Genomic DNA, 24,153 nt, shown 5'->3' on the forward strand with positions numbered 1-24,153 from the left:
ACAATCCTCTCCAGGCTGCGGTCATCCCTGCTGCTTGTGCACCTTTTTCTTCCACATAACTTTCTATTAATGTGCTTTGATACAGCACTTTGGGAACATCCAACTTCTTTTGCAATTACCTTTCGAGGTTTTCCCTCCTTATGGAGGGTGTCAGTGATGGTTTTCTGCACAACTGTCAGGTCAGCAGTCTTTCCCATGATTGTGATTTGCCCGATATTCTAATTTTTCGAGTTTCACCTGTATACACGTGATTGTGCATTCGTGGGTAGGGGGCGCCTCCGCCCTACTTGCGCCACTATTCGCGGATGTCAATCACCGGATCCCGGCCAGTGATTACGCGCTGGCTCCCGGTAAATGCCGAGCATCTCCGAAGGGGAGGAGAACTGTATGTAAACAATACAGTTCTCTTCCGTGTCAGCTCGTGCACACTGCTTTGCTTGGCTGTGCACAGCTATGCAAAGCAGTGTGCTTACAGTGAAGCACACGGAGACAGCACATAGTAAAACAACACACAGTCCACTGTTAACCCTTTGATCGCCCCTCTTGTTAACCCTTTCCTTCCCAGTGCCATTAGTACGTCAGTGCTTTTTTTTTCCGCATTGATCACTGTATTGGTGACACTGGGGATGTCAGTGACACCAAGTCAGTTCCCCCAGTGTTAGAATACCCGCCGCTGTCCCACTATAAGTTGCTGATTGCCATTACTAGTAAAAATAAAAAATAAAAATATTAAGAAAAAATTCCAGTATCTATACCGCCATTTGTAAATGCTATAACTTTCACGTAAACCAATTAAATTTATACATATTGGGATTTTTTTTTTTTTTTTTTTTTAGCAAAGACACGTAGCAGAATACATTTTGGCCTAAATTTATGACAATTTTGATTTCTTTTAAATCTTTTTACTGGACATATTTAATAGCAAAAAGTCAAAAATATTTTCTCAAAATTGCCAGTATTTTTTTTATAGCACAAAAAATAAAAGACACACAGGCAATCAAATACCACCGAAAGAAAGCTCGTGGGGGAAAAAAACATAAATTTAATTTGGGTGCAGCATTGCATGACCACGCAATTGTCAGTTAAAATAACACAGCGCCATAACGCAAAAAATGGCCTGGTCAGGAAGGAGGGTAAATCCTCAGGAGGGCAAGTGGTTAAAGAAATAAAAAACAAATATGAAAAGATCGTACAAGTGAGCAAAGGGTAGAAATCTATCTGATCCAAAATGGCTTCATAAGCTCCATCTAGCAGAACCAGATATGTCGACATTTCTCCTCTCTACCTTTCAAGGAGGCTGTGAGACTTTCCATATGTTGCAGCTCATTGATTTTTGCAAACCAAATAGGTAAAGTAGGAGGGGATTTCTGCCTCCAGATGGCTGGAATGCAAATTCAAACATTTAAAGTGGAACTTTAGTCAGAAAATTATGTCCAGCTAGGTCACTGGAGTCTGGTCCCTTTTGCAGGTATAGCAATGTAAAACATTAAAAAGTATAAGTTTGTATGCTGTTTAAATCTAGTAATACACTGACTAACCCTGCTCTGCACATGCTTAGTTGATCTCTATTTTTTAGGACTGTAACGAAAATGTGTTGGCCAATTTACTGACAGCCTAAAGATTTACTGCTGCTCAAGGGCTCTGGGCTTCAGCAAAATGACAGCCTCCAGCAATAAAGAAACAGGAACCATGCAGAAGGGAATTTACAGAACACACTAATTTTGGTAGCATAATTATTAATGTGGAATGTATGTTCACTGCTAAAAAAAAAACAAAAAAAAGTAGGTAAGATGTCAGGGCATCACTCAGGTCATAATTTACAGTATATGTAGGAAAAAAAAAAAAAAAGCTACAAAAAAGCCGTTAGGGGCTTCTTAGTAGCATTAAGCATTTTTTTCTGCTGGAAAAACGCTCCACAAAACTCTACAAAAACTATTTTTGAAGCTCACAAAATGCTAATAATCTAACATAGTTTGCATGGACACATAGGATAACACCATTTAGCTTCTAGGAGCAGAAAAAAATGCTAATAGCAGCTTATAGGAGCTTAAAAAACACTATTGTGCATGAAACCGCAAAGAGCGGGTTGAAGCACGTTGCAGCTGAAGCTGGTGTCAGCAGAGGCCTGAACATCCATACCCATTAAAAACTTCACAAACGTGTGATTAGAGGACCAAGGTGGCAGCCTTGCAAAATACGAGAAAAAGATTTCTGGTGCTGAAAAGACCAAGAAGCACTGACTGAATTAGTGAAGTGAGCCTTAATAGGGAAAGGAGGAGTCCTATCGTCCAAGATGCAAGTCTTAGTGATAACCTGCCTAAACCAACTAAAAATGGTGGAAGAAGATACAGGACATCCTTTACGAGGGCCCGCAGGCGGGACAAATAGAGAATCTGAAGTTCAGATGGCATTGCACATACCACATCTAAACAAACAATGTAGAGATATACTGTATCTTTGTGGTGCTTAGCAAGAGGAAGCAGAGAAAGTGTGACAAAATATTGATTAAGGTGATAGGATAAAAGCATCTTAGGGTGGAAAGAAGCCCCAAGCCTCAGATCCAACTTGTATCTGAAGAACCAGGGTAAGGCAGCAGTTCTGAAACCATCTCGCTGTCGTAAAGACCATGAGAAAAAGAACCTTACAAAATCAACCAAGGGAATATACCAAATGAGCTCAATAGAAGGTTTCTGTAGAAACGACAAGACCAAATTGAGATCCCAAAGCAAGCCAGGGGAACAAACAGAGGGGCATTGTACTCAAGGCAAAATGCTGCTCCAGCCCAGACTGGAGAAAGAAAAGGATATGTTCCACGTAGGATCATCTACAATGATATGTCTGTGCTGCACACTATCCAAAGTCTTAAAGGGCAGCAAAACACCTTGCAACAGGTCGATTTTCTAGGCTTCAGCAACATAGAAATGTCAGAGACCCCCATATTTTAGGACACAGGTTTTAACAGCCAATTTGGTAAAGCCAGCAAATGTGGAGCAAGATGGAAGACTAGACCTTGGTCTGAAGTGTCTCCCAGGGGTCCAAGGGTGTTCTAGTACCAAGACAATTTGTGGACACCAAGATCACTAGAATGATCGTCTTCCTTTACTTGGTACTACTGCACAAACCTCCTGGGAAGCATATACAATTTGTCTGGTCTCTAAGGCTGGTCATAAATGGAACTAAATTTGGCCAGTTCTTCAGGGACCGCATGAATTTTGATTTATGTGTTGTCGTTCCCACTCAACACATGTCTATCTCATGAATTACTTTTGTTGAGTGGGATTGTTGGAACATTTTTCTCAGTCAGCGGTTGGGCTGCTGATTAGTATTCGAACATGATTTTAAGATGCTTTGAATTCATTGCAGGTGCAGTTGACCTGACTTCTGCACTCCCATAGATTTATATCGGGAGAGATATAGCAGTCAGGAGAGAAGTAAACACAAGCCTGTTGAAAGTGGTTTCATATTATTTCACATTTTTTTATCCACTCGTTTTAAACCATCAGGGACATTTTTAAGACTAGTTGGGTTTTATTCTACTTAACCACTTGCCTACTGGGCACTTATACTTCCTTCCTGCCCAGGCCAATTTTCAGCTGTCGCACTTTGAATAACAATTGCGCGGTCATGCAACACTGTACCCATATGAAAATTTATAATTTTTTCACTGAAATAGAGCTTTCTTTTGATGGTATTTAATCACCGCTGGGTGTTTTATTTTTTGCTCTATAAACAAAAAAAGCTAAATATTTTAAAAAAAGGTTTTCTTTGTTTCTATTATAAAATTTTGCAAACAGGTAATTTTTCTCCTTCACGGATGTGCGTTGATGAGGCTGCACTGATAGGAAGCAGAGGTGGCACTGCTAGGCAGCACTTATGGGCACAGGTGGGTGACACTGCAGGGCACAGGTGGGTGACACTGGTCATCAGTGCCGATCACTTCTTTGACAATTTCCAGTTATCAGCATTACTTTCCTCACGCTGTGACAGCGTGAGGAAAGTGCAACCAATAACTGGCAACTGTATTTAGCCGGTGATCTGCTGTGTCATTGGACATAGCGGATCACGTGGTAAAAGGCCGCTGTGATTGGCCATTTACTGTATCACGTGGTAAAAGGCCGCTGTGATTGGCCATTTACTGTATCACGTGATCAGCTGTGTCCATAGGACACAGCAATCACCAGCGCGCTGGATGCGTGCCACTGGGGGCGTGTTCTGGAATGACATCCATGGACGTCGTCCCAGAACCAGAAAACCGCTCTGTAGACGTCCTCCAGCTATAGTGCGGTAGAGAACTGGTTAAAGTACCTTAAAGAATTAAGTAACCAAACTTCAGATAGGTTTGATGTATAAAAATACTCAGAAAAGGCATAACTTTGTGCTCGTGTCCAGATGTACCCAATATCCCCAAATCAAAGTTGTCCAGCTGCAACACTGCTAAAATGAAAAATACATTGAAAAATAAAGATATTCTTGTAATGAACACAATAAATGTTCAATAAATTTCCTGTTACTAATAAAGACAAGCTTGTAATTCGGTATACATGCTGAAATATTTGATCAAATTGATTGAAGATACTTATTGTTTCAATACAATGTATGTATAAAATACTTTACGCTAAAATATTACCAGTTATCTATGTATAACAATCTCACCTTAAAGGAGACAACAGATATATATAGGATTCATTGCAGTTAACTATTTTTACACGTGCATTGACCAGCGTTTCAGAACTTTTTGCCATTGTTTGTCTGCATATGTAACTCATGACAACCATATGATTACCAGGTGGAACTTTGTAAATGTTGCAAGCAATCTTTGCCCTTCTACTTGATCCATCAACTAAAACAAAGTGAAAAACAAGTCAGGTTTTAACACATTCCATTATAAACCAATGCTATATATAAATACACCAATTAAAGCAGAGTAGCGGCTGTGGTGTGCCTGTCCTCAGCAGAGCGATGTGCTCAAGATGATGCCTGGAGACAGTGGGTTTCCCCAAGCCATGGTTCCAGTTACAAAAGTTAGGACATTAAGCATCTTACCATTGGAAAGTAAATCTTGGAAAAGGTGATTGTGGCAATGTAGAGGACAAGCAGTAGAAGTGATAGGTTTAATAAGTCATGACAAGGGTTGATTTACTAAAACGGTACAATGCAAAATCTGGTGCAGCTGTGCATAGAAACCAATCAGCTTTCAGGGGTTTTTTTTGGGTCAAACTTAACCAAATAAGCTAAAATTAGAAGTCGATCGGATACCATGCACAGCTTGCACTCTTCAGTTTTAGTAAATCAACCCCAAGGTCTTTTTCACTGCTGTCACTAATTCCTGTACGAATGTACCTTTTATTACTCAGCAGTACAAGGTCCCAACACTTCATTAACATATGCATCATCCTTTAAAATGTCCATTTCACGGTTGCCATATGTGCACAATGCCAATCCTTAAACATTATAAAAAGGTATACTGCGCCACTTTTCATGGAGCACTCTCTTACACCAGAACATCACCAATCTAAAACTTCCCAACAGCTAAACAAAACAAAAAAAAAAAGAAAAAAAAAAAAAAAAAAAAAAAAGAAGAAGCTGTCCTCTCACCTTTGCTGGTGGCATGCAATTAATCACATGCCTATGTCTGCAGATTGTAGTAGATGAATGGTTATAGCTCTCACTTGTCTGCTTACCTCTCGTCTCTACAGCTCTTTGGGGTACTCTGGCACGAGTGGACTTTTTTCTTTTCTGTGAAGCATGTCACACCATACAATTGTGCTGTCACTACAATCCTATATATCGGAGTCAGAAACCCCTGGTATGTGTGCCTGGACAAGCATGCAATGCCTTCTGCACTGGTATGCAATAGCATTGGCTGCAACTGTAAAAGTCAGTGAATCAAAGAGAGAGAGAGGGGCCGGGGCGAAGTCGCGGTTCTGTGTGTAAATGAACACACGGAGCAGCATCTCAGTAATGCACCTGCTCGGGTGCCTCCATAGCAAGCTGCTTGCTATGGGGGCACTCGACAGGAGGGAGGGTCCAGGAGCGTTGGCAGGGGACCCGAGAAGATGAGGATCGGGGCCACTCTGTGCAAAACCACAGCACACAGCAGGTAAGTTTTTTTTGGTTTTTTAAATATGCCTTTAGTATCACTTTAAGGTAGAAATGTATAAACTGGGGCTGATCTACGATCTGACGTATATGGATTGATGCGGATTTGAGATCTGAAGGCACAGAAATTAGAGCTGGTGTAGGAGCATGAACTAGTGCTAACCCACATTCTGTAGGTGTAAAACTGATCTGATCTGATGTCTAAAGACAAAAGAATTGGGGCTGATCTGAGGTCTAAAGGTTATCAATTAGGGCTGATCTGAGGGTGCATGAATTAGGGCTGGTATTAATGAAGTGCAAAAAAAAAAAACAAAACCCCACGCATATATATATATATATATATATATATATATATATATATATATATATATATATATATATATATATATATTTATAGTGTTTTTTTTTTTTTTTTTTTTTTACAACGGTGCACTATTATTCATTAGCACCATTTGTTTAATGCTTGTAAATTGACACCTAATGCGAAAGACCTCTTGCACACTGTACTGATGTGTGAGCATCAGACATTCCTGGCAAAAAAAAAAAAAATGGGAGGATGGGCTGTAGATCACTTACACCTATTTGCAAGCATTTGAGGGTATGCACACACAAGCAGGACGTATGCACATATTTGTGAGTAAATACTGACCACCAACTCAGATTTCTTTTTTTACTGATCAACATGAATAGCTTGTTTATGCACCTGAGTGTAGAGGCGCATTGTAAAAACAATGGGTGCATTTTAGATTAACTGAGAGTTTTCAAGCTGCAATGTGCAAGAGGCCTAAAAGGTTGCTGAACCCTGCTATAGACTCTAGGAATAGGGTGCCACTGCAAAGTTTTAAGATGTAATAGGGAGGTGATGCCGACACATGGGAAGTATTATAGTATCACTATGCTACAAGAATCCCCTTTGGGCTAAAGAAAACCAAACAGCAGTGGCTTATTGCGTCAGCTACTACTGTGGCAGGAGTGTGGAAGAGATAAGCCAAAGAGAATGAAAGGAGTGCTCAGAGAGAAATTATGCAAATAAGTGTTTTTATATTTGAAAGAAAGGATATTGGTTTGTGTAGGTTGAGGATAACATAGCATAGATAACAGGAACATGTGGTCACATAGGGAGAAAAAAAAAAAAACAAAAAACATTGGAATGGCACCAGAGTTTCCCTCCCCCAACTGTAAAACACATACAATCATGGCCAAAAATATTGGCACCCCTGCATTTCTGTCAGATAATGCACCACTTCGCCCAGAAAACTGTTGCAATTATAAATGTTTAGGTATTCTCATGTTTATTTCTTTTGTTTGTATTGTTATGACACAAAAAGCCAAAAAAGAAAAAGCCAAATCTGACATAGTCCACACAAAACTCCAAAAATGGACTAGAAAAAATTATTGCCACCCTTAATTTAATATTTTGAAGCACACCCCTTGGAAAAAAATAACTGAAATCAATCGCTCCTGTAACCATCAATGAGTTTCTTACACATTTCCACTGGAATTTTGGACCACTCTTCTTTCACCAACTGCTCCAATACTCTCTGAATGGAAGGGTCCTTTTCCCAACTGCTGTCTTGAGGTCTCTCCACAGGTGCTCTATGAGATTCAAATCTGGACTCATTGCTGGCCAGTACTCTCCAACACTTTGCATTATACCATTTCTGGGTACTTTTTGACGTGTGCTTTGGGTCATTGTCCTGCTGTAAGACCAATGACCTCTGACGGAGACCCAACTTTCTTATACTGGGACCAAATTGCACCCCGGCATCTTTGGTAGTCTTCAGATTTCATAATGCCATGCACACAGTCAAGACATCCAGTGCCTGAAGCAGCAAGGCAACCCCAAAACATCAGTAAACATCTACCATATTTGACTGTATTCTTTTCTTTAAAGGCCTCATTGCTTTTTTCTGAAAACAACAGAATGATGGGCTTTATCAAAAAAGCTGTAATTTTACTTCAGTGGATGGATCCACCTCTTGCAATGGATCTACAAGCTTTATTGTACCCCCTCGGTGACGGTACAATACCATGGGGTAGAATCTTATTTCCGATACAGGGGGGAACCCGTCAGGGTTGTCCCCTTAACACTATCCTTTTCATTATGGCCCTAGAGCCCCTTTCTGTTCACATACAGTTTCACCCAGACATCAAAGGTCTAAAGTTGGCAGGGCTACACCACAAAGTTGCACTTTCTGCGGACAACATCTTATTATATCTCTCCTCCCACACGTCTCTCTTCCCAATCTTATAAAGCTTCTCACACACTTTGCGCATCTTTCAAGCCTACATGTTAACCCAACTAAATTGGTGCCTATGAATCTCTCTCTCCCCTTGTCGACTCAAAAGCATCTTCAAATGCAATTTCCATTCCAATGGACGTCTACACTTTCCTATCTGGGCGTACTACTCACGCTATCTTATGATTCATTATATCAAGCAAATATCCCACCCTTACTTCACCACCTGAACAAATTAATCTCATCTTGGCACGCTATGTCACTGTCCTGGTTCGGCCGAGCTCACGCAATTAATATGTCGTACCTCCCTAAATTACTTCATCCCTTACAGGTACTCCCCATTTGTATTCCATCCCACACATTGCGCATCCTACAACGCCAAATCTTGAATTTTGGATGGGCTTCGGGATGGCTCTTCCTGTCCCGGCATCTGCTATATTATCCACGGATTCGAGGCCCTTTGTGGGCCCTGATAGATATCTTGGGTACACACCCTAAGATTGCCCTGTATTTGGTTCCATCCATCTTCCCATCAACTCTGACCAGCTTCCCTGTCCCTGCTGAAGAAAAGCATCCCCACAACATGATGCTCCCACCGTGTTTCACGGTGGGGATGGTGTGTTCAGGGTGATGTGCAGTGTTCGTTCTGCTACGCATAGCGTTCTGCTTTTAGGTCAAAAAGTTAAATTTTTGTCTCATCTGACCAGATCAACTTTTTTTTTACGTTTGCTGTGTCCCCCACATGGCTTCTCGCAACCTGTAAACGGGACTTCTTAAGGCTTTTTTTCAAAAATGACTCTCTTCTTGCAACTCTTCCATAACTGCTAGATTTGTGGAGTGCACAACTAGTAGTTGTCCTGTGGACAGATTCTCCCACATGAGCTGTGGATCTCTGCAGCTTCTCCAGAGTTACCATGGGCCTCTTGGCTAGGTCTCTGATTAATGCCGTCCTTGCCCGGCCTGTCAGTTTAGGTGGACGGCCATGTATTGGTAGTATTGCAGATATGCCACATTCTTTCCATTTTCCAATGATGGATTGAACAGTGCTCCATTAGATGTTCAAAGCTTGGGATATTTTATCTATAACACAACCTTGTGTTAAACTTCTCCACAACTTTATCCCTGACCTGTCTGGTGTGTTCCTTGGCCATTATGATGCTGTGTGTTCACTAATGTTCTCTTAATAAACTCTTAATAAACCTTAATAAACTTCGCAGAACAGCTGTATTTATACTGAGATTAATTTACACACAGGTGAGATTTACTAATAAGGTGACTTCTGAAGGCAGTTGGCTCCCCTAGATTTTAATTAGAGGTATTAGAGTAAAGGGAGCTGAACACAAATGCACGCCACACTTTTCAGATATTTGTAAACAATTTTGAAAACCATTTATCATTTTCCTTCCACTTCAGGATTATGTGACAATTTGTGTTGGTCTATCACATAAAACCACAATAAAATACATTTATGGTTTTGGTTGCAACATGACAAAAAAGTGGAAAATTTCAAGGGGTACGAATACTTTTTCAAGGCACTGTGTATATATATATATATATATATATATATATATATATATATATATATATATATATATATATATATATATATATATATATACATATACACACACACACACACCATTCATAAAGTACTCGGACCGCCTTCACTTTTTTAATTTTATTTTTTTTGTAGCCTGATACTTCAGTTGTTTAAAATTTTTTCCTCCTTAATCTACACTCAGTACCCCATAGTGACAAGGTGAGAAAAGAATTTTGAAAATGTTTGCAAATATTTATGAAAAAAGAAAAACTGAAATATCATTGGCATTAGTATTCAGACCGTTTGAAACACCACTAGTTGAGGTGCCTCCCCTTTCTCTTAATCATAGCTCAGATGTTTCGGCACCATGATTGGAGTACACCTTTGGTGAATTTGATTGTTAGGAAATGATTTTGAAAGGCACACACTCACCTCTCTATAATAGGCCACACAGTTGATAATGCATACTGTATCAGAACAAAATCTCTATGGAGATCTTTTAAAGTCACTAATACTATAAGACTTTGTTATACAGGTTACTCATTTTTACATAGCAAATAGCACATACAAACGTATTTAAAAACATATAAAAAAAGGTTTCTTTCGTAATAGCCACAGGTATTTGAATGATACAATGTAATTACTGAACATGATTAACACTTGATGCCATAATCTTACCAATATAGGGCAGTAAGGACCTTATTTTGGGGACTACTAATATACACTATATTGCCAAAAGTATTGGGATGCCTGCTTTTAAGCGCACATGAACTTTAATGGCATCCCAGTCTTAGTCCGTAGGGTTCAATATTGAGTTGGCCTACCCTTTGCAGCTATAACAGCTTCAACTCTTTTGGGAAGGCTGTCCGCAAGGTTTAGGAGTGTGTCTATGGGAATGTTTGACCATTCTTCCAGAAGCGCATTTGTGAGGACAGGCACTGATGTCGGACGAGAAGGCCTTGCTTGCAGTCTCTGCTCTAATTCATCCCAAAGGTGTTCTATTGGGTTGAGGTCAGGACTTTGCGCAGGCCAACCAAGTTCCTTCAGCCCAATCTCGCTCATCCATGTCTTTATGGACCTTGCTTTGTGCCCTGGTGCGCAGTCATGTTGGAACAGGGAGGGGCCATCCCCAAACTGTTCCCACAAAGTTGGGAGCATGAAATTGTCCAAAATGTCTTGGTATGCTGACGCCTTAAGAGTTCTCTTCACTGGAACGAAGGGGACAAGCCCAAAACCTGAAAAACAAAAAAAATCTTAATCCCCCCCCCTCCACCAAGCTTTACACTTGGCACAATGCAGTCATGCAAGTACCGTTCTCCTGGCAATCGCCAAACCCAGACATATCCATTGGATTGCCAGAGAACCTTGATTGGTCACTCCAGAGAACACATCTCCACTTCTCTAAAGTCCAGTTGCGGCATGTTTTACACCACTGCATCCGATGCTTTGCATTGCACTTGGCGATGTAAGGCTTGGATGCAGCTGCTCGGCCATGGAAACCCATTCCATGAAGATCTTTATGAACTGTTGTGCTAATTTGAAGGCCACATGAAGTTTGAAGGTCTTTAGCTATTGACTCTGCAGACAGTTGGCGACTTCTGCACACTGTGTGCTTCAGCATGTGCTGACCCCGCTCTGTCATTTTATGTGGCCTACCACCTAGTGGCTGAATTGCTGTTGTTCCCAGTTGCTTCCAGTTTGTTATAATACCCCTAACAGTTGACCATGGAATATTTAGTAGCAAGGCAATTTCACGAATGGATTTACTGCACAGGCGGCAACCTATCACGGTACCACGCTTGAATTCACTGAGCTCCTGAGAGCGACCCATTCTTTCACTAAATGTTTGTAGAAGCAGTCTGCATGCCAAGTTGCTGGATTTTATACACCTGAATCCAATGATTTGGAGGGGCATCCCAATATTTTTGGCAATATAGTGTATTTATATTTTTTTTCTAAGTAAAAAGGTTTTTAGAAAGTTTCACTTTAATGGTTTTATGACTTCTGGTTGGTAATCTGTTTGGATTAATTTGGATTGTTTGCTTTATATTTGACATTGCTAAAATTTGGATGCATGACCAAATTAGGGGCAATTTGTATCTATTGCAAAGGATTCTACATTCCCCTATGGATTACAGTTACATAGTTGCTAAGGTTGAATAACTACACTAGTCCATCCAGTTCAGCACGTGTGTGTCAATCACTATCATTTCCCATATCTCTGTATATTGTGTTCACTAGGATGTCCACAAAACATTTTAAAATTGTCAACACTCCCTGCTAACAACATCAATTGTAGAAAGGCGTTCACCACTCTACAGTAAAGAACCCCTTACAGTCTAAAGATAAACCACTTCTCAACCCAATTTCATTACGTGGCCACGTGTCGTCTTAGAGACCTTAGACTGAATAAATAGTTTCTTCCTTATGCTAGGATCACCATTTAGATATTTGTATATTATATCCCCTCCTAAATGTCTCTTCTATGGGAGAATAAGGTTGTTTGTAGTTTTTCCTTATAACTGAGCTCCCCCCAGTGCCCTTTATTAGCTTTGTTGTGCTGGAACTGGAGAGTCTAGAGAAGTGTTAGATAATGAGTTTATGTGAAATCTCCATTAATGGATGTAAATAATGTTATAATTACAAGTATATTTTAGTTAGATGGAAATATACAGTATTTAAACCATTGAGTGTTTTGCAGCATAAAAACTTTCTAACGTCAAACTTGTATTACAAGTTCTGGCCTTTTGTTCCCTTAGCATATCTCACATGAGTGGTAAACAGCAGCCTTCTGTGAACTTCCAATCAGGCTGCGCCCAATATACATTGGCTAGGTACAGTGTCCAATTAGTGAGCATTATATTAGCCACAGTACAGACAGGAGGGGGGATATAAGGCCTGGTCACCCAGCTGGAGCGCTCTTGGTGATGAGACACACAGCAGGCAGGATGACTAAACCTGAAGTTGAGAGGTAAAACTAACTTCTTACTTGTATTGTACGTTGTATTTTAAACATGGTTTTGTGGGTAAATTGTAAATATCGTATAAGTCAAGAGACTTAAACTGTACATTGTGTTGTAAATAATGCTTAGCGTGTAATTTGTATATATTATGTACCTCTATCAATAAATGTATATTGCAGATGGAACTACCTATTTTGTGTAGGAACTCTCAGATCTAGCGGTGTACATGTAAATACTCCTACAAGGATTGGGGTGTATTCACAAATACATGTAACATAGTCAACAGAAGGACATCCTTTCTGAAGACTGGTAGCCAGAACTGGATGACATACTAAAGATGTGGCCTAACCAGAGTTTTGTAAAGTGGTAGAACTATATTTTTATCTCTTGGGTAAATAACCTTTTTAATGCAAACAGTCTACTAACCTTGCTTGCTGCAGCTTGGCATTGCATGCTATTACTGAACCTGTGATCTACTAGGATCCCCAGCTCTATTTCCATCCTAGTATGTGAAAATTGATCTGAAACACATCACACTTATACGTCAATCAAGCTTAGATACAACAAATATTAAACACTTACTTTGCTCTGCCCATGCTAACGTTTTACCAGACTTGACACAGGCTGACATTCCAAATGGGTTTATCACGAAACTATCCTTTATCCATGCCTGTAGCTTGCTCAGTGAAAATGATTCGGTTGTTTTAGAGTAACCACTTTTGGAATGTAAAGGCTGCCAGGTAGCTAAATCAACAAAAGGATGGACAGTCCTATTCTTATCCATAGTTCCCTCAATAAGAAAGCCCAATGCTCGCGCTGCACCAATGGACAACAGGCTGCATTCACTTGAGTGGTAGGATTTAGTAAGCTGATCTGGATCCAAAAGCAACTCCAATAGATAGGACATATGGTTCTGTATAAATGCATGGTGGCTATAATCATCCCAGTTCTAGTAAGGAAAAACAGACAAATGACAGTTATATGGTTAAAGTATAGCTTGTTTTATAGTTAAAAGCACTACAAACCAGCAATACCAAAGCGGTTCTTAGTAAAGATGAACATTAATATTCACATTTAAAGGTGTACAGAATTTAAATTAGAAAATACCTCAAGTAATAGTGATCTCCTTTTGCATGAACACCAGAATTTTTAGTAGCAGCAATTTAAAAGCAAAGTGGACACTACAAATGAAATCTTATTTTGAACAGCGCCACAGCACGTTTTCAGGATTTCAGAACCAAATTGACCTAAGTGCCAATTCTATAAAATAATAGTGTCTTACACATATCTATTTACCACGTGAAGGAAACCAATCCTGTGAAAACATCAATAAAGTCCTGAGACGCTGCTGCTATTCTGTTGGAACCCAAACCAACTTAAAAAAAAAAAAAAAAAAAAAAAGGTAGCGCTGGTCTACAATATAATTATTTCAATGTCATCCAAATTAGAACGGTCTTTGGACCTCCTCAATGATCGGAAGGGTTATTCTTATTGGGGGAGATTTTAACTTCATCCTTGATCAAAGTCTGGACACTATTGCTTCTCATCCTCCCCATGCCATCAATCAACTGAAAAAATGTAAATGTGCTTTGGACAGACATCAGTTGATTGATGTATAGAGGATCTTACACCCAGCAGGTAGAGATTAATCATTCTATTTGGTGGCGCATAATACATATCATAGACTAGACTTTTTCCTTATTGGTCAATTTGGTCTGACTATGACCCCTAGGTCATCAATAGGAAATTTTCTATGCTCTGCCCATGCCCCTGTTTTTTGGGAATTGATTCTTCCGGACTATGTAACTTTTTGTTGGTCTTGGAGATTAAATAATCTCCTTAAGGATTCAATATTTGTCAGAAATTGGTCAAGCGATCCTGGATTTTATAGTGATTCATGAAACCGATTTAACTTCCCTTTCCTTGCAATGGGAAGCTTTAAAATGTGCTTTACGGGGTCTATTCATCAAACATGGTACTAGACTGAAAGCAGATAAATCCTGTAAAAGATCTTCTCTGTTAAAGGAAATTGCAACGTTAAAGACCATTCATAAGCAAAATCCCACTTTGGATAATTTAGTGGGTCTCTCGGATAAACTTACAGAATTACGACTATTATGTAAAAATGATCTGCGGCTTTGTGATAAAACTTGGAAATAAACCAGGTAGCCTTCTTCCACGGGCTTTACGTCAACTAATTTCTTTGATCTCTATACCAACAATTCAGGATAGGTCCCCACCTTTTTCAGAAAATCATGGTTCTATATTTTAATCCGAGAGCTAGAGTACGAACAAACAGAATTCTGACTCAATAAGGATTTCAAATGGCATTCAGCAGGGGTGCCCTTTGTCACCCCTCCTTTATGTGTTACTTATGGAACATCTGAATACGGCCATTCGTAATAATCCTGATATTCAAGGGATTACGATTAAGGACGAGGAACATAAAATGTCATCTTATGCGGATAATTTATTGTTAGATAATCACTAATGCTGTGGTGACTATTCCAAACATTAGAACTTAATTGCTTTTGAGCCTTGAGTAATTTTAAGGTTAATTAAGATAAATCATAAGCTTTAATAATATCTTTAGCAACAGAATTCTAATGAACCTTCAATAAAAAATTTATTTTAAATGGCAAACAATGGCTATTAAGTATTTGGGGATTTATACCCCCCAGGATCTATCTAAACTTCAAGAATTAAATTATTCACCGATATTTTGTACAGTTATGCAGTTGCTTCAAACATACAATATATCATTTTCTTCTGGATAGGTATGATTAATATAGTGAAAATTTATTGTATGTATTCCAAGCAGTCCGCTTAATTCCTCCATCTAATTTGCTAAACCAACTAGGAAAAGCTCTAAGGAGATTTATTTGGGCTCAAACCCTCCAGAATTAAGAGAACTACCTTAATTAGAGCGAAATCTAAGGGAGGTCTTGCACTCCCAGATTTTACTCTATATTTACGTGTAACATTTATGACCATTGTGGACTAGTTTCATAATGCAAATTTTAAACAGTGGGTGGCCTTGGAGAGAGAGATTGTTTCTTTGAAACTTAAATCGTTACCATGTTTACCCCATCATCTCCATCCTTCAATGCAAGATAGGCCCTTTTTAATTTCCTCCACGCTAAAAGTCTGGGATTCTCTTAAGGGTGTCTTTCTACCTATGAAACCTTTATTTTCTAAACCAGAATCTCCCCCAGCGCTATATGCCCCATCCTTTCTGAAATGGCAAAATATAGAAGACATTAGATTGGTCCAGAACCTAGTTGATGGCAAACTCGCCCCCACGCTTGTATGGGACCCTGCGGGAAGTCCAGATGGATGCAGTACTGTCAGCTTCTTACATATATTCGTTCTTTATCACAGATTTCTTCAATACATAGACCTTTGATGAATTTTGTACAATTATTAATACAGGAGCAGAGACCGACTCATCTTCTTTCCAATGTATATAAACTGTTGCTTTGTGATAATCATCTATCTGATTTAGTATTTCTGGCCAAAAGGGAATATGAGATGGATTTGCTGATTTCTCCTTCAGATTGGGATAAAGCTTTCCTATTGACTCATAAATCATCAAATGTCAGCTAAACACCAACAGAATTATAAAATCATGGCCAGATGGTATCGATGTCCGGTAGATTTGCATAATATAGATTCTGGTAATCAAGAGACCTGCTAGAGATGTTTAACTGTACGGGGTACCATGTCTCAGATTTATCACCAATGTACACTCCCAATTTGGTCAAAAATATTTCACATTTTGCAAGAAATTACAGATTCTTCTCTTCAATTAGTTATTAATATTACCTTACTATCATTCATTCCAGGTTCTATTAAACATATTAGAAAAAGCATCTGACATCATATGCTTAATGCACCCCGGACTGTTATAACTCGCAATTGGCAAAAGGCAGTCTGCCCTTGGACAGCGGAATGGGTATGAGAAACAAACGAGATCCGGGCAATGGAGCAGATGATCCATACTGAAGAGAGGATACAGCTGAGTGGCTGCATTGGGAACGTTTTCAACCTTCGTTACATTTTCACAATACCTATGAGGGTGAAGGTGATTATAGATGGTATACCTTCACCCCTCTCCCTTCCTTTTTTTTAAATATAGTCTCTTAACTGGCTTGGGTGGGTTTCTTGGCAAAATCTGGACGTGGGGGGTTGTTGTTTTTTTTTACTTGAATTATTCTTGGGTTGTAGGTTGATATATGAGTCTTAAGAATGCATGTTCTAATGCGTACTAGTAATATAGTTTAACTGTAACCATTAAGGGTTAGGGCCTACGAAGGGAAAGCTTGGATTTTACCCATCAAGCTTTTAAAGTAAATATTTTGAGGAATCTTAGTGATTTTGAATGAAAGCATGAAGAGCTGTTATGCTGTAACTAGTTTTTGTAACCTATGACAGTTTGATGATATATCAAGTCTGTAATTGGGAGAGGGGTTTATGTAATATGTGAAAATAACAAAATAAAGATTAAATATAATTATTTCAATGTCTATTTACCATATATCTACATGTGTTAACGTGCCATTCTAACCATACTCATTTGCTGAGAAATGTTTTGAATACACCTGTGCAAACAAAACACTAACAAAAAATAAAATACAAATGTGTGCAAACAATGCATTACACTACCAAGTGTGTCCAATAAATATAAATAATATATAAATATATTTCTAAATGTTCAAAAGTGGAAATACACTAAAGTTTACATTTTATTGGGATGTAGTTTCCACCATCTATATGTTTATGTGTTTCTATTCACAAAACATATTGAAATGAAGGAAAAAAATAAAAAGAAAAAAATTCTTAATTTTTTAGACATCTCTTAGAAGAAGGTGTCATGGCTGAAGACAAGAATTTCTCAAGATTATCACTGATCTGTCCCAATAAAAAGGCTGAGCTCTGGCTAAATGCAGTTCTCATTAACATACCATGAAATATAGCCCAACTTCTAAATGTTTAACCCTTTGTTAAGAGAGAAAGTGCTTAACGAAGGACTCTGGAATAGGCAACAAAATCACCCATTAGTACAACCCCCTACATTGTAGAGAATGTGGGAAGGTACACTAGGTCTGTACATGTTGAATGTGTCTGAGAGTCTCAGTCTACCCACCACTGCAAGTGGAGCTGAATTACATCACTCATTGTTGAAGAAAGAACTACAGAGGGGATGTGCCAAGACCAGTGACTGGGGGAATAGGTGGCATAGCAGCCACTGATTTTACAAACAGGAAACTAAAGAGAACTGACGGTTTGATTTGAAAATGAATAGGCTATTTCAGAGCAACTACTGAGTGAACCAAAAGGTAGATGACATATTCAGTGAAGGTAGGAAATCAGCAACAAGGACATGTAAATAAGTTTTTGCCCAGAGTTCTGCTCTAAATTTAATTTACAACTGATGAGGTGATATCTGCCAGCACAGTACAGATAGGGTACCTGAGGCAAACAGTTCACAGCCCTCAAAAAAACAGAATTAGTAGAATTTTACAGTGCTAGAGTTTGCAGAATACAGCATGTAAAAAGGTAAGCAGCAATTTTAAAATATTTTAAGTTATGCTATATGAATGGAGACATTAAAAAATATAAACTAAGCATTATCCCAATTTGAAGCATATATAATGAATTATTTCCTATAAAAAACAGTTTATTGCATTAGTCTTTGTAAAAAGAAAGCAGAGCAGGATTTCCATGCTAGAAAATGTAAAAGATTTAAAACGGATTAGGATAAGTGCAAGTTTTAAACACTTTTTTTGGCGATGATCTAGGTCAGACTTTCTCAGCCAGCGTGCCTCCAAGTTTCTTCAGGGGTGCCTTAGCAAAGTGCCTAAAAATTGGCAAAAAAATTGTATACAAGCCAGTAGGTAGATTAAGACTGCCTTTTAGTTACAGGCTTTCAACGCGCACCATTAGCCTTCTAGCGCACCTTCTAGCCGCCAATTTTCTCACAACCAGACGTCATTGGTTGAGAAAGAGGATGTTGGGTGCCTGACAGCATCCTTGTTTGCACCTCCCCTGCCCCTCTCCATGAGCACGGAGGTCACACTTGCTGAGTGAGGGAGAGAAACATTGCAAGAATAGTCAGTACAGTTTGCAAAGGTGTATTTGCTTTGAAAGTATAAATTACGTTGAGTGTCCTACATGTGCGGATGTTGCAGTGTTATGTAAAACTATCGGTTTAGTTTTTAAATTTATTATTGGGACGCCTTGATAATGTGCAGAATTTTAAAGGGTTTTTGACTGAAAAAAAGGTTGAGAAATACTAATCTAGGTTATCGCACTGCACAACTGCATACTGGGGTGAGCAGGGAGAAGGTAAAAAAAAAAAAAAAAAAATGCCACAATGTGAGGCCCTAATGGTTCCGATACCACACACCAGCTCTAAACCAGCATTTCTTTAGCAACAGCTAGAGTGGGGCGCAAACGTTTGCATACCCTGGCAGAAATTGTGAAATTTTGGCATTGAAAATATGACTGATCATGCCAAAAAATGCTCTCTTACTGAAGGATGATGATCATATGAAGCCATTATCAAATAGTTGTTTGACTCCTTTTTAAATCATAACAGAAATCACCCAAATGGCCATGATCAAAAGTTTACATACCCTGGAATGTAAATTGCAATTAGTGTCAGTGTATAGTCAATGAGTTTGTTAGCTCTTACGTGGAAGCACTGGCTAGGCTAGATACTGAGCCATGGGGATCAGAAAAGAACTGTCAAAAATTCTGCGTAACAAGGTAATGGAACTTTGTAAAGATGGAAAAAAGGACATAAAAAGATGTCCAAAGCCTTGAACATGCCAATCAGTACTGTTAAATCACCTATTAAGAAGTGGAAAGTGTGGGGATCGCTTGATACCAAGCCAAGGTCTGGTAGACCAAGAAAGATTGCAGCGATAACGGACAGAAGAATTGTCCGGGATTCAAAGAAAAACCCACAGGCAACCTCAAAAGAAATACAGGCTGCTCTGGAAAAAGATGGTGTGGTTGTTTTTAAGGAGTACAATACAGTGATACTTGAACAAAAATTAGCTGTTTTGTCGAGGTGCCAGAAGGAAGCTTTTACTGCTCCAATGTCACAAAAAAGCCCGGTTACAACATGCCTGACAACACCTTGACATGCCTAACCAGGCCTTTGTCTGTCATTGATGCAGTAAAGACTTCTTTCTGGCACCTCGACCATTCAGCTCATTTTTGTTCAAGTGTCACCATATCGTGCTCCTTCAAAACAACCACATTGTTTTTCCAGAGCAGCCTGTATTTTTCTTGTGACTACCTATGGGTTTCCCTTTGTATCCCAAACAATTCTTCTGGCAGTTGTGGCTGCAATCTTTCTTGGTCTACCTGTACTTGGCTTGGTATCAAGAGGTCCCTGAATTTTCTACTTCTTAGTGGAAGTGATGACTGGCATAGTCAAGGCTTTGGACATCTTTTTAAGTCCTGTTCCATCTTTATAAAGTTCCATTACCTTATTACGCAGTTCTTTTCTGGGCCCCATGGCTCAGTATCTAGCCTAGTCAGTGCTTCCATGTAAGAGCTAACAAACTCATTTACTATATATACACTGACACTAATTGCAATTTAAAAAGCCACAGATGTGGGACATTAACCTCTAATTGGCATTTTAACCTGTGTGTGTCACCTTGTGTGTCTGTACCAAGGCCAAACATTCCAGGGTATGTAAACTTTTGATCATGGCCATTTGGGCGATTTCTGTTATCATGATTTAAAAAGGATCCAAAACAACTATTTGATAATAAATGGGTTCATATGATCATCATCCTTCAATAAGAGAGCATTTTTTGGCATGATCAGTCATATTTTCAATATCAATGCCAAAATTTCACAATTTCTGCCAGGGTATGCAAACTTCTGAGCACAACTGTACATTCTTATGTTTATCTTTATTAAGTAAGCTGTGCTTGTTAAGCTCCTTAAAAACATTTTCCTGACAGACTCTATGGCAGCATACGTTTGGGTAGCTCTGCCCTTGCTCCTACCCCAAAGAACCCCACTGCCATAAATTTTGACGCTGAGCCAGAGTCCACGTTCCTTTTTGTCCCCCTCATAGGATCCTTGGTGTTTGGAGTTTTTCCTGCCTTTTTTGGAAGTGTCAGTGGCCAGGTCTCTTCTGGGAACAGCTGTGCAGATACAAGGGGGTTCCTGCATCATCCAGGAGACTTCCACCTTCAAACAGGACAACTCGAGTTATTACCATGTCCCCAGCTATCAGCGGCACACATATGCAAAAGATCAATGCTTGAAGAGTGAGCCCTGCTATCGGTGTGCATTGGTTGGGAGCCCTGCTATCAGCAGGTGGCAATTAAGTGTGCCCAGTGTGAATACAGCGGCTGGGTTCCTGCCACAGGGATCCAGGTATTCCTGCAGGTGCATCAATTGCCCTTTAGAAGAGGTTGTTAGGGGGTAACTCCACTTGTGCTAAAAATAACCAAAACAAAATCAAAATGGAGAGGACTATGCTCTCCGGGTGATCAATGTACATTGCAGCATTTTTATTAATGTTTGATGCAGTTTTCTATCTTTTTCTTTCCTAAACAGATATATGTCTGTTCTTTCAACATGGTTTTTTTGTCTGGCAGGGTTTGGTTCATTATCCACCTGGTAGAATCACAGTGATCTGTTGTGAGAAACTGCAGTGTCAGTATGCCTTTAGCAGTGGTTAACCCTTTAGGGATTTTTCTTACCTACCAAACAGAAAACTATTTCATTGTCTTTTTCTGACAGCTTAGGAAGCTTGAACTGCTGAAGATCGATTTGGGAAAATGATGAATTTGTTTCTTTTACAGTGACAGGTCCTTGTGCAGTTGGCAGTCTAGTCTATATGCTGTGCCTGCTCCTTGCACAGTAGTTTCTGAAGAAGGGCAATGTATTCCTTAGCGGTTACTTTAGCTGGTTTAACAGCCCTTCTGCAGGCCTCTTAAAGCTGTACATTCCTTATCTTCTTGCATTTATTATCGCCAGTTTTTTGCCAAGATGTCTGCTTACTGGTTAGGGCAAACGATTTTCACTTCATTCTTGTAGTCAGCCATTGCCAAGAAGGTAAGGGACATTTTGTCTGGTAAGTTTTTTTTCTTCTTTCAGGTGTATGGGAAGTTGACTAATGGGCACTTGCTATTAAGTCCCTTCAGATTTGCATGCATTATGCACACCATAAACTGGGCCCTTGCTCCTCTTGCCTTGGCAGGCAAAACTCTGTATGAATTTCCTGCTTTGTTCAGGCAACCAGGGAGGAGGATGGCAACGACCAACAGGTTGTCACAAGTAGCCAAGACACTCTAAAGTAGTTTGTTACAACTCCCAGTGCAAGGATTTTCTACTCTGACAATGTAAGCTTTTGTTTTCTTCCAGGACCAGTCCACTGGCCAATTTAACCCTCTTCCAACAATTCCTAAAAGGAAGAAGAGGATGAGGATGAGCTATATGCAGGTTTTTGTACTTCTCTTTTGTAAGGCTGTAGGATGATTAAAATGTAATATTCTACAGAGGTACCTACAATACAAGTATTTTTAGCACTTCCAATGGATTGTGTTGCATGATGTTTAAGCTAGAAGCTTGTCCTAGAAGAGTGGTGCAACACTGAACAGAAGGAAAGAGCAGCAGAGTGCCGTAGTGTTCAGCACTTCTACCTTGCAGCACTGGGTTGCTCAGTTCAAACCCCAACCAGGACACTTCTACCTGCACTGCAGGATGTCAGATTAGGCACTTATGAGGAAAAGGTTTTCCAGCATAAAGGAGTCATCTATTTGGTTGCCGTGGCCTTCCTGAGATTAGACAGATGCATGGAGTTGCCATTGGAGGATTCTGTGTCCTTCAGAGGGAGTGCAGTATCTTTTGTTAGAAACTTTGTGTTGGTCTTGATCGTAGGGGTTAACCTGCCTTAACCCTTCCCTCTCTTCCAATTCAAGGGAAGTTGGGATGAAGAATATTAACCACTTGACAACCGGGCTATAGCTAAATGACGGCTACAGCGTGGTTGTCCAGTTCTGGGAGGGCGTCATATGACGTACTCCCAGAACGCACCCTCCTGCACGCCCCACAGAGGCGCGCACCCAGCGATCTCCGTGATCAGTGCCCTATGGACAACAGCTGATCACGTGATGTGGTAAAAGGCCAATCACAGCAGCCTTTTACCACGTGATCAGCTGTGTCCAGTGACACAGCAAATCACCGCGTAAATGCAGTTGAGGGTTGCACTTTCCTCACGCTGTCACAGAGTGAGGAAAGTACTGCCGATAACCGGCAATTGTCAGAAAACAGATCGGAACTGATCATCAGGGCTCTGATGATCAGTGCCATCCATCAGTGATGCCCAGTCAGTGCCCATCAGTGCCGCCTCATCAATGTACATCAGTGAAGGAGAAAAATTACCTGTTTGCAAAATGTTATAATCGAAACAAAGAAAACTTTTTTTTCCCCAAATATTTTGCGCTTTGTTTTGTTTATAGCGCAAAAAATAAAAACACCCTACCTAATCTTTCAAAAAAGGTCATTTGACTTCTACGCAAATCCTTGTGTATCTGCCTAACTCATCAAGGTTCAGGATAAACCGTTTTGGTCACTAGAGCATATTGATGGTAGGAAGCTGGGTTATCTTGGCTTACCTCCTTTCTGCGTTTCAATGCCTGATGATCAGGACCATGGTTTCTCTCATCCCTATATTAAGGTGGGCTCAATGGGAGAAGCTTCTTGTCCTGAAGGGCTTTTTTTCTCCAACATTAGACATGCACCAAGCTATTCATGACTTGCAAGCAGTCAGATGAAGCCTTGGGTGCTGTAAATCTGCAGAGCTTTGCCCAGTAGAATCCCCCTATTGGGAAGTTATGAACATTCCCGTTTTCTGGCCAGTTCTTATGTGCTCCCTTTGCCTTTCATCACCTGACAGTAGGCTCTTTAATCTCTGAAGAGGCTGAACATCATCTCAGTTGTGTTCTACATCAAGGGGCAGATTGGAACCTGCAGAGTCAGGCTACTTAAAGAGGAAGAAATGACTGTGACCTGGGTAGAGAGAAATCTCTAACATTTCATCTACATTTAGAACTTCTGGAAAAAATCCATATTTTGTGACCCAATTGGGCAACAAGCGGTTACTACATCCAGGTTCCTTCAAGTGGATTTCATCTCTACTCAAGATTTCAGTTAGATCTGCTAGCATCTTCTTACTATTACAAGCTGGAAAGCCTTTTTCTGAGGAGCATGGGCAAAACCCTGGATGTAGCTGCTGTGACTGATCAGGAAAGGTCTCACATGCCATATGCTA

The 24,153-nt window shown here is 39.8% G+C and overlaps 1 protein-coding gene across 4 annotated transcripts in view; it reads right to left on the reverse strand.

The window, feature by feature from the left end:
* Positions 1 to 24,153, reverse strand: part of TBCCD1 (TBCC domain containing 1) — a 124,192-nt gene that overhangs the window by 81,001 nt on the left and 19,038 nt on the right. For all 4 annotated transcript variants that reach the window (XR_016313840.1, XM_089684711.1, XM_089684709.1 and 1 more), the window contains exons 3-4: positions 13,425 to 13,791; positions 4,654 to 4,840 (exon numbers count right to left, since the gene is read on the reverse strand). Coding sequence is in view for 3 of the 4 variants with exons in the window: in XM_089684711.1 (XP_089540837.1) it covers positions 4,654 to 4,840; positions 13,425 to 13,791 (554 nt within the window). In the remaining variant the exon portion in view is untranslated. The remainder of the gene's footprint in view (positions 1 to 4,653; positions 4,841 to 13,424; positions 13,792 to 24,153) is intronic.

This window comes from Staurois parvus, unplaced genomic scaffold, assembly GCF_062004578.1.
Source record: "Staurois parvus isolate SC_StPar_1 unplaced genomic scaffold, SC_StPar_1.0 ptg000353l, whole genome shotgun sequence".
In the NCBI taxonomy this organism is placed as follows: Eukaryota; Metazoa; Chordata; class Amphibia; order Anura; family Ranidae; genus Staurois; species Staurois parvus.